Here is a 16,377-nt window from a genome sequence, read left to right as displayed (position 1 = left end):
GGTGGACCTATGGTTTGACCAGGCTTCCTCAACCTCGGCCTTCCAGATGTTTTTGGCCTACAACTTCCCTGATCCCTAGCTAGCAGGACCAGTGGTCAGGGGTGATAGGAATAGTAGTCTCAGAACATCTGGAGAGCCGAGGTTGAGGAAGCCTGGGTTTGACTAATATATCCATATTGAAGAGTAGGAAACAGAATGTGCATATAAGGTACACTTTATGATAGCAACAATGGCTTTTTCAATTAGGAAGTCCGCTTCGTTATTTCAATGTCATTCAGAGTGACATTAATGTATACTGCATATTCAGCACACTTACGATGCAACCCTTTCTAACTCCTAGGGGTATGTTCAAATGACAAGACAGATGACTGCCGCCTCCCCAACGGCCATGAAGCTTCCTCTTGCTCAGAAATGGCCAGCTACTGGAAGACATACGATAAAAACAAGCCCTATTGCTATGGAGTGCCAACAACATCACCTCCAACAACAACACCACATGAGCCAAGAACGACAACACCAGCACCAACACCCTGCACCACTCCATCTCCTCTGTGCGAGCTGATTGTGAGCGAGTAAGTTCAACACAGCCATTACAAATGCTTCAGCTGTTAGATCCTGCAGAGCAAACAATTGCTTTGGCAACTAAAAAAAACACCCCTCTCCTGATGAACACATAGGAACATAAAATCATCCAAGACATTGTGTAGATGACTTTCATCTGTCCATCTTGTGGGCAGGACATAAGCCACTGGTTGACCACAGGACTAGAAAGATAGAGCTTTGGTCTGCTCATCTTATATTCTTATGATTTTATCTACTGCCAGGACATCAGAAATGTTTTCTAGGGATAGATAACACCCTTTTCCTTTATTGTTCTTATATTTCACAGATCCATCCAACAATAAGCATTGTTTTAGTATCTTCAAGGCATCCCGGCTACCTTATACCGGTATACCATAAAGAGCTGTAACATTGCAACACTGTAGGATTTTTACTTCCATAGTAATACAAAGCTGATCTTTCTAGAATTTCTATCATTGTGAAATGTACATATTTGCTAAGAATATTATCCTTTCAGTTGCAGTTTCATACTGAAAATGGGGTGAGAAGGGGACATTGCAATATTTATGAGCCATAGTTCAACCATGTATTCTTCTGTATTTGAAGTGTCTTTGAAGAATGCCATAAGGTTCTGCCTCCCAGAACATACTATGAAGACTGCCTCCTTGAAACCTGTCAGTCTTCCAATGATTCTGTGCCTTGCTACAATTTGGAGATATATGCTTCCCTCTGCATAGCTAAAGGGGTTTGTACTGACTGGAGGAACATGACGCTAGGAAAATGCCGTAAGTGGAAGACAATGTATTTTCAATTATCCTAAAGTGAGTGGCAATTTATCATAGAGCAATAACAGCTGAGTGAACCATTCAATCAACCATTCAAAACAGTGTCAGCAGATGAATAGTTATCAATGCAAACTGAACAAACTGGCATGTTCTAACTTCAGTTGCATGTTTGTTTCTATCTATCAGTCTTTGTCCTTTTTCCCCAAGGATTAAAATTTCAGCTTCTGTACTTCATAGTGGGTTGAATCCAGACTTTGCTCCTGTTGAATGTAAGGGAGCAGCAGAAAGGAAGATAAGTTGACTTTTGCTAATTGCCCCATCTCCCTGAAGCCTATTGCAACCTCTGAAACTGTTCCAGAGGGTTGGAGAATCCTCCAGATCAACATGGGAGGTGGCACTGCAAGAGGATGGGGGAATTTGCAAACGTTGCCTCCCTCTCTTTCCACCAATAGGTTCTCTCCACTGGATCAGAATCCATCTGTTGATGTCTGTATTGAATCCATTGTGTATTATGTTCTCAGCTATGGATATTTCCATTTGTACATCACAATTGAGCATGCACTGGGGCTTACAACAGTCCTCTGGGTGTGGGTGTGCCTTGCCTTGGCAAAAAAAGCCACTCCTTCATTCAATCTGATGCCAACCTTAGATGCTTTATGTGGTTTTTTAAAAGCTAATGGGAAAAAACATAATATGACAACACGTATTGCACAGTCCTGCCTCATGCTGGAGTCATTCTGCTTTTTAATGACACATTTTATTCTCTTATATACAGCATACCACTGCCCCAAAGACAAGGTTTACAATGCATGTGGCCCCATTCACCCTGTCACCTGTGATGATGGGTATGTATTAACCAAATACAGTAATTAGCTCTCTGAATGCTAATGACTGCACTTTTGTATCTTTGAATAAGAGACAAATATGAAATATGTATATGACTTGCTAGAAAACTGTGAATGTATAAAGCTCATATCAAGATCTTTATATTGAGATCTTTAATTAGTTAGTATGGTCCCAAGTATGGCAGCAGCAGATAGTTGATGTGTTAATTATTAGGGGGATGTTGCATTAATTAATAAGATTTGTTTTAAAAAATGAATTCTTATCTATTTATATGCTTATTAATTCCATGTCAACCCCCCCCCCCCAATAATTATGATTGCCAGCTTCAGGTTTCTAACCCTGGTTAAACTGCATTCTTTGCTGGTAGATACCTGCCAGAGTCTGAGCAGTTCCCACCACAGAAGTCCCTGCCTTGGTCTTTCTACTCTAATCATTTTACAAGGATGTTCTAAAGATTCAGTCAGTTCTCCAGGGCACCATAAACCCTTTCAGGTTCTCCAAGCCCTATCCCTATGGCTAATCCAGGGCAGGGTGATTCTAGTGTCTGCTGCTAAACACTTCTACTCTAGAATCACATATTCGCTTGTACTCTGCACAAATTAATGAGGCAAGAGTACAAATATAGGCCACATAAATGGATCAGCATGCTTACCTGGTACCATAAATCATGGTAATGTTGAATAGTTATCCTAGCTTTAACTCTCTTTATTCAGCTTGGTTACCTTAAGTCAAGGGTGTTAAAAGGTGGGGTCCATCCCAAATTAAGTAAAGCAGAGCAGGTGAAAAGAGTTTAAGGCCAGGATAACTATTTTGCATTACCTTGTTCTTAGCTCAAAAATGGGATTGTGTTTCAACCCTGATCCCATGCATAGTACAACTGGATAGCATTGTAAAGTAGATTAAGAAAGGTCCTTTCAAATAGTTCTTCCTTCTAGTGTTTACAGCTTGAGCAGAGTGGCCTGGCAGACTAGCATTCACTGGTTTAAATTGGGGTGGAGAAGAGACAGCCCATAAGCCAGATTCAGCCTACAGCACTTTTGACCTGAGTAGACATGGTTCAATGTGCGCTGTTAATCTACAACCGTATGCACACTTACTTGAGAGTGAGTGCCATTCACCTCAAAAACTTATTTCGGAGTAGACATCCAAATAGTTGTGCTGACAGGATTCCCAACACACACACACACACACAATTCTTACTCTTAACATAAGTGGTTAAAATTAACCTGTTGTCTCTTATTATGCCCTCTATAGTGAATGGCTCCAGTATTTATTTACTTCTTAGGAAAGCGCCAATTTTCTTTTGCGTTTAAATAATCCCTTAGAAAAATAGTGTTTACACGAAGGTGAGCACTGAAGCTATTAAACTGTTTGATTATAGAACTGGAAATAATATTATCTGCTCTTCTCTTCCTTGCAGACCAACCCAGGATACAAGTGAGCATGTTGCTGAAGGGTGCTTCTGCCCAAAGGACAAAATCCTCTTCAATACATACACGGATATCTGTGTCAAAACATGTGGTAAGTTTCTCTTTTCCTGATGGGCTGGTTATGTCAATTTATACCAAAAGCAGATGCTTAATTAAAGGTGTTGGAGTTCATCAGCAAAGGATTGGCCCTTTACTGGCCAAATTTCCAGGAAGGTCAACTCAATTCTATGTTAAACATTTTCTGGGAGATAAAATCCCACAAGCTTTAAAGACAGCAGTCAAATTTCTGTTGGCAGCTGTGACAATAAGAAGTCAGTTAACCACCTAAAGCTGGAAGGATTATTTACAGGGGCTTACCTGAAGCTATTGTTTTAAAGAACAACGTAGGAAGAATCCTGTAAAAATTCACCATGTGGTGAAATTCTCTGTATAAACTGGTTAATTAGCTGGAAATAGCTGCATAATAATGTTTAAAAGCAAATGGTTATGTCTACAGGAAACTTGTGTTGAAGTTAAGCCAGTTTACATCTTTATGGAATATAAGGGATCTGTACGAATTCTTACAGCTTTATTTATTTCCAGGTTGCGTGGGACCAGATGGATTGCCCAGACCAGTGAGTATTTCACTTGGAAACATGATGCCTAGACCATTGCCCATACACAGGCAACATAGAGAATCATCCAGAACTGACAAGGGACTAATAATTGGCCCCACTATGACTGCAGCACCCTGCACCCCTGCACATACATTCACAAGGCAGCAAGCTGTTATTATTAGTGCTAAACTTCTGCTTTGCCAGACAATGGCGTCATTTTATATTGTAGTAGGGTTCGGAGATCATTTCAGATTTTAGGAGGGAGGGTAAAGTCATGGGGGGGGGAATTCAAAATATTTTATTTAATTTAGTTTCTTGTTTTTGTTATACACCGTGTGTGTGTGTGTGTGTGTGTGTTGGAGAATAACCAAAAGAAAGCAATAGAAGTCATTGAAACTTTTCTTTGTAGCAAAAAGATTTGTAGTTTTGGTATGCATAAATGGCATGTAGATCCAGATAATTATTTAAAGTAATCAACATGCAGAAACACTGAGTTGGTCAGAAATATAGAAGTGCTTCTGAAGGAGAAGCAGACATAGTCTGAAATACCAGCCTCTACTTGCTCCCTCGGACAGTAAAGTGAGACGAGTGCCACAACCCCAGAGTCGTTCACGACTGGACCTAGTGGTCAGGGGTCCCTTTACCTTTACCTTTATTCTGAATAGGACTAACATCTAATGCAACACTTTGTGATCTCGAAGACAGACTCTGCATGGAAGTGATGGAAATTAAAATAGCAGCTGGTAGAGGTTGTGGTCTCCATCACTGGTACTTTGCTTGGGTTTCAGAAGAAGACCAACAAGACTTTCAGAGGGACTAAGAAGGCTGTGCCTAAGGCACATATAGAACCAATGCTATATATGTGCTTCTCCCTTAAACAGCATAGAAGGAAACTGAACCTGGTTCAGCATAACTTTCTGTATCTTATAATTTAAGGAAGCCTTTTTATAGCCATTTGTGGGGTGGTGGGAACAATCCCTAAGAAGCCCCTTCAGGTTGTAATGCATGGCTCTGGTCCAAAGTTTATTGCACAGTTAAGTTTGATATTACAGGTAGCCTAAGATCAACTAGGTGCCCCTTCTAAAGAAAGCTTAAAGTCTAATAATTGACAAGTAAGCAGATGATGATAGGTTTCATTGCTGCCATACAGTGTTAACTGATTTGCTTTCTTTTTCATATAGCCTGGCTCCTCATGGAAGAGCAACTGTCAAGAGTGTATTTGTGACCCATTGACTGAGAGCGTCCAGTGCAAGCCACAGACATGTGTGTCTTCAGAAGCACCCAAATGTGAGAAAGAAGGGTTTGTGCCTGTCCCTGTGCTGACATCAAGAGACCCGTGCTGCCCAGAAATTCAATGCAGTATGTATTTGTATTATTTATTGATAGCCAATTCCAATCAATCCAATTCTGCCCTCTGTTGATGAAACAGTTTGTGCTATTATGGTTACTGTTGATTTGGTTGAGGGGGAAACACAGACATCCAGACATCATTACATGTTGACAGGTAACATCAATTGCACAATTCCATCCCAACTTAATTATCTCTATAGTAAATAACCACATAAAAAATACAAAAAAACACCTTTTCTCTTGTCATATGGGGACTGACAGGCAGATCAAGTGTTAAATCAATAGTTAAAACTATTGATTTGTAGTTTAGCATCTGTATATAATATCTCATTAGAATACAGTGTTGGTCTTTTTTCATGATCTGCATATAATATTTTTCTCATTAGAGCAAGGATCTGACAAGCAATAGTAAATGTTCCCTACTAAAGGCAACTGTAGAGCCAGTGTGGTGTAATGGCTAGAGTGTTGGACTATGACCTGGAATACCAGGGTTCAAATCCCTGCTCAACCATGAAGCTCACTGGGTGAACTTGGGCCAGTCACTTTCTCTCAAGCTAACCTACTTCACAGGGTTGTTGTTAGAATAAAATAGGGAGGAGAGCCACGTGCACCACCTTGAGCTCTTTGGGAGAAAAGGTAGCATAGAAATGTAAGAAACAATAATAGTAACTGAACAGGCAAGCCGTGTGTTTGATATATGAAAACTCTGGTAAACAATCTTTGGGCTTGGATGCTTCACTTTGCTCACCATATACTCAAAGAGCTTTACTACAATTAACCTGCAGTCCTACATACATTAACTTGGCAGTAAGTCCTTCAACCTTAGTAGGAATTTTTGACAGAAATCTGCTTAGGACTGAGGGTATTTGTCAGAAACAGGAGATTTGCTAGTCTCCTTTCCCTCCCTTACAATATGATCTGAAGGCAATCTAAGTCAGTACTGAAATTTATTTATTTATTTATTTATTTATTTATTTATTTAATGCATTTTAGTCTACCTGTTAGCCAGAAAAGGGCCCACAGCAAAACTTACAATGATCAGTAATAAGACAGTCCCTGCCCTCGGTCTTGACATATAAAAGACATGGCATGAGAGGAAAAAGAAGCAGGAGGGAGGTGTGGGGGAAGAGGCATACTCAGACCTTGGATCTTACTGTTCTTTCTAGCCTGGAGGGGTGAAACAAGCTTATTGTGGATGGTGGATGGGTGGGGATTGGATCAGTCTCCCACTTGCCACTATGACCAGCTTGGGAGGCAAGGGGAGTAAACTCCTAGCAGCTTTTAATGCCCTGGAGTATGCTGTCCTTCAGCTCTACAATACTAGCGTGTGATGTGTTGGGTAGAGAATGGGTATGTATGTGTCAAACCTCCTCCAGCTGTTATTTCTCTGGCTGATGGAGGGGCCCATGCTGGTCTTCCTCTTGCATACTTACCCCACCCCAGTACACTCTCACCCACCAATCATGATACTGAATAGGATTATTGTCCTAGCACCACAGGAATGTTTGCTGGTCTAAACATTTAAGACTGGGGTGCTAGACTTGCTTCTTCAGCTCTCTTATGTTTTCTGATTATTCCACAGAATGCAATACTACTACCTGCTCCAACGAAAAGAAACCTTGTGAACTTGGATACGAGGCAACCCCAGTCCTGCTTGAAGGAGACTGCTGTGTCAGCTTTCCCTGTAGTAAGTGCTAGCATTCTGACACGTAGAGAGAGAAGGTAGATGAGAGAGATTAAAACATCAAGTTAGGCTGAACCCAGACATAATTTACATACAGTGGAAGCATTCCTTAAAACAAACAAACAAACAAAAATGTTGCCATGAAAACATTTTGGAAACTGAAGACACATTCTGGAGTGCAGCGTTAAACAGTATGCACTACAATTCAATGCCACCTTGGACTAGTGTCAGACTAAAAGCTGGAGAAACTCATCTTCAAAACTCCACTTGGCCGCAAAGCTCATTGAGTAACTTCGGGCCAGTCACTGTGTACACAAAATACCTTTAAAGCACATTTGAAACACATTATTTCCTCCAAGAGAACTCTGGCCATTGTAGTTTACCCCCTCGCAGTTAAAATTCCTGGCAACCTTTAACAAACCCTCACAAATTCTCGTGAGGGAAAGAACATGTTTCAAATGTGTTTTACAGATTTATCTCTCACCTGAACCCATCTCACAGGGTTGTTGTGATGGTAAAAGTGTGTGTGTGTGTGTGTGTGTGTGTGTGTGGTGGGAGGGACTACGTACATTGCCTTGAGCTCCTTGGAGGCAAGGTGATATATAAATAATAAAGACTGGCAATAAATAAATACACACATACAAAGTGTTCGTGTATCTCCTTTCACTTTTGCACAGACAGGATGATATCCAACAGTCAAGTGAGCAATGAGGTGTCACCTTACTCTCCTCTCCCCCACCCCCAATCTTTTTCAAAGAGTTTCCCTGTCAGATAAGTTATTTAAAGCTGGAGTCAGCAAAAGTGGATGTAAACCATAGCAACATCAAAATGATCCCCCGCCCACTTAAATTAGGCAGGTGAAATGAAAAAAGCCTAGGGGGACGAGGATCCAGAAATGGACCTTATAAACATAATTTCCCCACCATATTTTAAAGTAATTGTCTGTTTCTGTTTTCAGCACCGATCCCAGATGTCTGTCTTGTCAATGGAACACTTTACAAGGTAAGATTGCGAGTTTTATGTCAGCATATACTATATATACACAGATTAAAAGCCTTCTTTTCTATTGTTCCCTTTTCAGTCAAAGTCCAGCAGCAGCCAGACTTTGAAATTAATTTCAAGGGGTACCTGTCAAGTCAAAGCAAAGCTGTTTGAGCATGCTTTTTTATATACTGGTTTTCAGACATATTTATTATACCTTTCAACTGTGAAGGTTCTCAGAGTAGCTAAAAACAACCAAAAAGAAACGTGAAACGGCAGAACCGCCAGACAACAATAAGAACGGATGTTAAAACCACATAATATAAAACACCATAAGGTTCTGAGGAAATAAAAGAAGGTATTTTGGCTTCATACCAAAAAGACATTGAAGTTAGTGTTAGGTGAGCTTTCCTGGGGAGGGTGTTCCAGAGGAAGAAAATGGCAATGGCGCCCACCTGAGAGGTGCTAGAACGGAGTTCTGGCAAGTTCTGGCTGAAAAAAAAAATCCCTGCCTGTCACCCTCGTTGGCCATTGGGCATACTGACTGGGGCTGGTGGAAGTTGGAGCCCGACACCTAGAGGGCGGCTTGCGCCGCCCTGCCTAAACCATGGAATGATTTGCATGTGCAAATCTTCACTGACTGCTGTGCTGTTGAGTTGGTTGCATCACCCCAAAAGCAGCCATTTTCCAGTCACACTGCTACTTACCAAGTATGCAGCACCCAGGGAGACTGATGTATCCAGTAGGCCTTCATCACCAGCATAATGCATATATGCCAGCGAGATGAACAAGAACCGGTTTTATTTGGGGGTTTCGCCGTTTTTTGGCCTGTGACATCTTGAAACCGCTCTCCAGAGCACAGGCCTCAAAACGTGCTCAGTTCCAATTTTCCCCTCAAGAAACCCTTTCAACTTTTGGCCACTAGGTGGCAAACACATCAACTTACTGTACCATTTTATTGGTTCTGACCATTTAAAATGTTCCTTCGTAAGCTGCTTGGAGCACTCTAGTAGGCTAGGTTGGGGAAGGTGCAAAATGAAATGTAAACTTCAAAGTTAAGAATTTGAACTTGAGGCCATATTAGAATACTACAGAGGGCTGGGGAGGGGGGACTTCCCAAGCAAGCAATTTTTGAGTAAAAGTGCAAATCATACTAAATTATTTAAACCACCTACACTTAAGTGTCAAAACAGGGAAGTTTTTAAATGACCGTTTCAAATGGACACCTGCTTCATTAACTGTGGAAATGTTTGGCAATGGGCAGATACTTCTGCCAGATGAAAAGCAACTCATTGAGGCAATTCAAACCACTGTTTTCTGCCTTCTAATAATAGGTTGTTCTGGGATGCATTTAGACAGGAGCTTAATATTAGAAACGGGTTGTTGAGATATCGCAAATGGGTCACTGGCAACATTTTTTTAACCTAACAGAGTTTCTCTGGAAAAAGTAAATCTGAATTAAAGATGGGGGTAATACAGGTTGATATGCTGATGACAATGTCATGTGGATCCTGGGTACAGCTAGGCAATATATAAATATATCATCCAAAACTGACTTGAAATCCATATTGTGATATTGTTTCATATTTTTTGACCTCGCAATATATCATGAATCATAGCATGTGTGCTGCTTCACAATCATATTTTTCTTGGGTTGCATTTCCCACAGTAAACATCTCATGTGTGAAAGTCAGAACCACATTACAAAATACTCAAGGATGCATGCCAAGGAATGGCCACAGCAAGTTTAGCAAGTTTAGATTAGGGTTGCCAAATATCTAGAAAAACACCTGACCTGCTCTGGTGCAGCAGCTTGACTTTCGAAAATTAACACTCTTAGAAACGTGGTTTCAAATATTTGCTCATTTCTGAACCCACTTGGTGGCCTTCGATAAGTTGATATCATTCATCATTTTTCTGTTCCCTGATTGCTTATTTAGAATATTAATGGAGTTCTTATAAAGTGAAATAAAAGCAAGAGTTGAAAACAATTTGTATGTTAGAAATCTTTAACAAGAATTTGATACTTGGCTCACAAAGTTGCTTTATACACTCTGTTTATAAATAAAACTTCTATTCTTTGACTTTTCCCAGGCTGAAATGCCTGTTCCTAGCAAGCCTTGTGAAACGTGTGTCTGCAGCTCTGAAAAGGACCCAGACTCCAATACAAATCTTGTAAAATGTCAACCAGTTACATGTGATAAGGATTGCCAAGAGGTAAGCACAAATCTTTATTTCCCCTATTACTGCTTATTTCCCAACAGCACAATCCTAACTTATGTCTGTGCACAAGTAAGTGCTATTGCTAGGGTCTTTCCCCTAGGTAAGTGGAGTTAGGATTGCAGCCTTAATCATTGCAGGTGGCTGCCTCTTCCACACGTATCATTCATGATTAACTTTTCCTGTCTGCCAAACAGGGTTACGAGTACAAGGTAGAAGCTGGGGAGTGTTGTGGAAAGTGTGTCCAGAATGCATGCATAATCAACATGAATGAAACCACTGAGATACTACAGGTAATTATGTATTCTCATTCTTCTTCTACTTTCTTTACCCAACTGACAATGATGATTGTAGGCGTTCTCAAGCATACTTTTGCTCATACTTGGCATTCTTTTAAAATTGGTAAACATGAATTTAGAGAACCCAAGTCTACACTGCATACACAAATGAACACTGAGGGGTCCAAATAAATGACTGAAATGTGAACAGGCTGAGCTGAACAGGCAATTCTGTGGGGATTTGAATGGTCATTCACTATCTGTAAGCATGGCTTTCATGGCAGCAACTGTCTACCTGATATTTGAGAACTTGTCTACGACTTGGCTAGGAGGTCAGAAGGAAGGCATGTGAACGTTCTGTGGATTAAGGATCTAGTGAGCTGTGAGACATCAAACAAGGAAACACAGAAACTAGCACCCAAAATAATGAGAGTCACTTGCAGGAGGTGAAGAATCTGATCCTGCAAATAATCTGTTGCTCCCTAAATAGGTGGTGCCCAATCATAAAATAAAAAGCTAGCTAGTTAAACCTGATTATGCAATTGCCTTTTGTTTATCAAGCACTGAGGTCAAGCTGGGTCCAGTGAGATCCAAGTAGCCAGACAGACTACCTGAGTTAGTGCTTAAATCAAGGGGAACTTGTGGCCCTTCAATTGTTGTTGATTCTAACTCACTTCAACCTCAGTGGTCAACAATGATCAGAATTGTAGTTCAGCATATACTTTCTGCTGTATTAGAAAGTATATTAAATGTAAGGTAATAATTATAAGTACATTCAAAATCACACATGTCAACAACAGTCGAACCTCGTGTTACGAATGCTGCGTGTTGCGTTCGTCACGGGTTACGAACCCGCCAAACCCGGAAGTACCGGAACAGGTTACTTCCAGGTTTGGTGGTTCACGCATGCACAGACGCATCAAATAACGTCATGCGCAGAAGCTCCGAATCGCACGGCGAGCATGCGCAGACGCGGTGCTCAGGATGCGGACTGCTCATGATGTGAACGGGGCTCTGGAACGGGTCCCGTTCGCATCCAGAGGTACCACTGTATATCGGGAAATGATGGGAAGTCTATATTTATTTTACTTTAGTTTGTTGTTTTTTTACTTTATTTTATGTAACATCATATGATTTTAGCTTAGCGGATATCTAAGCAGAATTAGAAGGTTAAATTAACATTTTATGTTAAATTAATTTAAGAATATATTTTTTTGTATGTATGTGTATGTGTGAAGTTAAATTTGTAATGACATTAAATAATTTCAATAAAGAATTTTATAATCAAAAAAGAAAAAAGAATAAAAAAGAATTGTAGTTCAGCAACATCTGAATGACTATGGGTTCCCTACCCCAGCTAATATTTGAATCAGTAGGACAAGGTAGAAGAATTGTTCATTACTATTAATGTCACATTTTGAATTGATTTAGTAGCATTTAAAAGCAGCCTTGACTGCTCTAAGTTCTCATCATTTCTCATCATTCTAATATATTTATAATGTATTGGATTTGGATGCCAGGTGATGCAACTTCAAATGTCGTCTTGGTAATGTGGCTCATAGCTGACTAGTTCAGGGACAAGCCAATCTCTCAGTCCCATATACAATATATCTCACATGCAAAGCCAAAGCCCACTTACCTGCGTCTAAGTAAAAAAAAGACCAATTTCCAACAAGTGTGATTAGGATTATAACTACAGAGTTGCTATGGAAAATGAGGGTTAGAATAAATTGTGACATGTCCTGAACCAAAGAGATCTGATTGTGGGCAGTGGCAATCTAGCTAATTTTAGGGTATATTTGGTATGCTAAAGCTTACAAACCAAACGAATAATGCTGTGTTTTATTCATGACAACAGCCTGGTGATATTTGGCCACCAGGAGGAAATAACTGCAGCTACTACGAATGTGAGCAAATGAATGATACATTCATTCTGGTCCAATCTAAAAGGAAATGTCCCATCATTCACCCAGAGGAGTGTGAATCTGTAAGTTTTCTTTTCCCATTCATAATTTATAATAATTTCTGCTCTAATTATGTTAAAGCTCAGACAGTAAGTTCTCAAGAAGTTTTTGAGTAAGATATTATGTGCAATCACTGTCACCAGTTTTAAAATAATAAACAATACTTGTTTGTCAGACTTATCCTGGACAATGGATATAGGGACACTTGGGGGGGGGGTGTCTGTAAGGGCACAGTGCAAATCCAGTACTAGAAAGTTCCCACTTTTGCATGCAGCAGTAGTGTTTTGTTTTGTTTTTTAAAATAACGACAACAACCTTCTTTTCCTGTTCTATAGCATGAACTTGAACTGACTCCTGATGGCTGCTGTGAAACATGTAAACCTAAAAGTAAGTGAAGTTTTTGCTTACCTTGTTGATTACTGGGACATTTCACAACAAATGACGTTTGAACAATACTGTGCCTAGGTCCAGGTCAACTCTATTTAGATTAAGAACCATCTCCTGTTATCTAACCTTCATATATTGTTTGAGATGGAGAGAAGCCTCTTCTGAAACCTGCAGCTGTAGTTTGTCCTACTTCTTTTTGCTGAAAGTTTTGTTTTGCACTGAGTCTTCATAAGAACATAAGATCAGTCTGTTGGATCAAGCCTATGGCCTACCTAGTCCCGCATCCTTTTCTCACAGTAGCCAATCAGATGCCTGAGGGAAGCAGTACAGCAAGCAAGTAGCAAACTATGGTTGCTTTGAAAAACAGACCTACCTACAAGAAACTTTCTATAAATAGCATTTAGCTGAATGTTATCTATTACTAAGGACCTAAATTAAACCTACTCTTTGATGCCATATGTCTATATGCCTCTTTTGTTTTGTAGCTCATCTGTAGCCAGAGGTAGAAATCCACATCAGTGAACATTATGACATATTTATTGATTACCCTCCCAACCTCTTTTTTCTTTCAGCAAACGACTGCAAGGTTCACAAGAACCAAACTCTTATACGTCAGAGTGAATGCATATCTTCTGAAGTTGTGGAACTGACCTACTGTGAAGGGGCTTGTCCAAGTTCTTCAAAGTAAGTGACAAAAAGTCCACTTCATTTCGGGATATTCAAGTCATACCAAGTAGAAAATTACAAAGGTCCTCACAGTGAACTTCATATGCATTTTGAAGCAGGAGCACTCCCAACTCTTGTATGTAACTAAATACACCAGTACGCTGATTACATTCTGTCATTATGACAATGTACACAGAATCCTAGTTTAAGTGTGCTGGAAATAGTAGTTCTGGGAGGGGAATATAAACCAACCGCAGGATTGTTTTGGGGGATGAAAATTTGCTTTAAATGTATGGTGTGTATGTAGCCTATATCAGTGCCATTATTGCACTTCAGCTTGCTGATTGGGCTCTCAAAATTGCATTGTGTCCCTAATATAAAAAACCAGGGGAGAAATCCATTGTCACAGCAGTGGATGCAACAGGACTTCCCCTTCCTCTCCTCCTCCCTGTGCCCCCTCAAATTTGTTCTTTAGGGCCCCCAGGCCCTCTGGAACAGACTTTAGGAGTGCACAGGAGGCTGGAGTGGACAGCAGAGGAATGGGAAGCCCCGTTTGCACAAGTGGAAGTCCATTGCACAACAGGATGCTGAATTTGGTTTAGTCCCAGATTCAGAAGTGTTGTGCATGTGATCATTTCCTGTGTGGGTATGAACTGCCAATCATTGAATAAAAGACTGTCATCCTGATTCTACACTTTACACAACTATATACAGGAAAAATATTGCTGTTTCCTTTTTTTCTTTTTTTTACATTTGGGACAAACTGTACTAATTGTGCTTTACTCCAAATATTAGAAGCAAAATGAATACACAACAGTATTTTAATCATTTTTATTAAACAACAGACAAGTTGTAAGTGGATTGGATCACTATTCCAACTTAGACACTGCAGCATTCAGGTGCATTCATTTCAAACACCTGATTTTCCATCTATCCATGTGGCAGAACTAGAGAATCCTGATCTGTGCACAGATTCTTCAATCTATGTGTAGGAACATTGGTGTGTTCCTACAGGAATATTGGAGGGGCAATCCCAATCCACAACACACTTTTACTTCCCCAGATGTGTTTCCCTTCCCATATTCTGGTTTGGAAGTAAAACTTGAATCATGTGAAAGGAAAGTGTTTTATGTAGACGTAGCCTTTTGCATCCCCACTCCTCCACTCCTTGTGTTGCTTTGGTTCCTCCCTTGATTTGGTAGCATGTTGAGGACCAAATTGCTCATGAAACAAAAACTATAAATAGAAGCTTTGAAAGCAAATACATCTCTTAAAAATCAGCACTTCACCTAAGCCTGATTTGATAGGCAAAAACCTCCTTCTCTTAAAGCCACTCATTGGAATTTGATAAATCTAAGCTGGGATTAGTGAGATAGATCTAGACTGCTAAATGTGGCACAGTCACATTTTCTGGAAAACTTCTAACCTAATATATTTCACTTGGACAGGTATTTCAGTGAGGCAAAAGCAATGCAACACGAGTGTACCTGCTGCCAGGAGCTCAAGAGCCATAGGAGAAAGGTGACCTTGACATGCCAGGATGGCAAAAGCATTGACTATGACTACATCTATGTGGACGAGTGTCAGTGCATGACTGCGTGCATTCCACAATCCAAAATTTAGCTAAGGGAAGAGAAGAAGTGGTGAATTTGCATTTGTCACAGGAAAAGGAAACCAACATGTTCCAAAGCAGCTAAAACCAGTCACCATCTAAATGCTACTTCATGTCTCTCACTATGTCCCTGAAAAGGTCAATAGTAGCCTTTTTCTTGGTCAGCTGCCTAACCAAATTAATGTTCTATTTCCTGCATGATCATTGTTGGTCATTTTGGCTAGCTATTTACAAAAAACAAGTGCATTTAGAAAAGCCTCAAAGGATCCCTATAAATATAATAAAATGATGATAGAAATGTATAACATTGTACTGTAGAAAACTAAACTTCTGCTTCAAATTCTCTGTGCAATGCTGTTTATTTTCGGCAACTATCTTTTAAATTACTGAGCAACCTTTGCTACAGAAGTAGTATTTTGTATAGCGTCAGCAGGCATGTGATTGTGACAAAGATAAAGCTGCTTTCCTTTTTACCCCTGTTTCTTAAGATTAATAAAAAAATTTAAGCATGTTTCAACTTTGACATCTGCTGATTTCATTCACTGGGCATTGACATCCCTTAAGTCACATCACACAGGGCTATGATTCTGTTTGAGGCATCATAAAGGATGGGGCCCAGTTGTAGTGTTTCAGGATGCTTTGGGGCTTTGCATGGATGTTTCTTCTACCCAGTTGCAAAGCGCAAAGCAATAGCTAAATCTTCTTTATTTTAAGCTGCATCTGAAGATTATTTATCATTACATTACAATGTTGTTTTACAATTGTTTTTATGCCATTTTTTTCTCTTGAGCCATCCTGGGCTCCCTTTGCGGAAGAAGGGCAGGTTATAAAACTGAAATAATAAATGATTAATGATTGGGATTTTTATACCATCCGTTCAATCCTATTTCATTCAAAGTAAGCAATTTATCATTTCAGTAAATTCAGTATATACACCAAATTCAGTACAGACCACCCTCAAACTTTCCTCTCCTATGCCACCGAGCTTCAAACCAATCTCTTGAGCTGTTTTCTAAA

General features: G+C 39.9%; 1 protein-coding gene across 1 annotated transcript in view; it reads left to right on the top strand.

Moving 5' to 3' along the window:
• The window catches only part of LOC117038798 (mucin-5B-like), a 61,525-nt gene extending 45,637 nt beyond the window's left edge, over positions 1 to 15,888 (top strand). Inside the window, exons 36-49 of the mRNA XM_033136114.1 lie at positions 341 to 572; positions 1,168 to 1,346; positions 2,122 to 2,191; positions 3,613 to 3,713; positions 4,205 to 4,236; positions 5,400 to 5,577; positions 7,151 to 7,255; positions 8,211 to 8,254; positions 10,328 to 10,450; positions 10,651 to 10,746; positions 12,590 to 12,718; positions 13,031 to 13,082; positions 13,655 to 13,766; positions 15,197 to 15,888. Of these exons, the coding sequence (XP_032992005.1) occupies positions 341 to 572; positions 1,168 to 1,346; positions 2,122 to 2,191; positions 3,613 to 3,713; positions 4,205 to 4,236; positions 5,400 to 5,577; positions 7,151 to 7,255; positions 8,211 to 8,254; positions 10,328 to 10,450; positions 10,651 to 10,746; positions 12,590 to 12,718; positions 13,031 to 13,082; positions 13,655 to 13,766; positions 15,197 to 15,371 (1,628 nt within the window). The 3' untranslated portion in view covers positions 15,372 to 15,888. The remainder of the gene's footprint in view (positions 1 to 340; positions 573 to 1,167; positions 1,347 to 2,121; positions 2,192 to 3,612; positions 3,714 to 4,204; positions 4,237 to 5,399; positions 5,578 to 7,150; positions 7,256 to 8,210; positions 8,255 to 10,327; positions 10,451 to 10,650; positions 10,747 to 12,589; positions 12,719 to 13,030; positions 13,083 to 13,654; positions 13,767 to 15,196) is intronic.
• Positions 15,889 to 16,377: the final 489 nt, after the last annotated feature.

The sequence above is a fragment of the Lacerta agilis genome, chromosome 1, assembly GCF_009819535.1.
Source record: "Lacerta agilis isolate rLacAgi1 chromosome 1, rLacAgi1.pri, whole genome shotgun sequence".
Taxonomy (NCBI): Eukaryota; Metazoa; Chordata; class Lepidosauria; order Squamata; family Lacertidae; genus Lacerta; species Lacerta agilis.
Note: the sequence above shows the minus strand (reverse complement) of the source record. Positions and strands in the feature narration are given on the sequence as shown.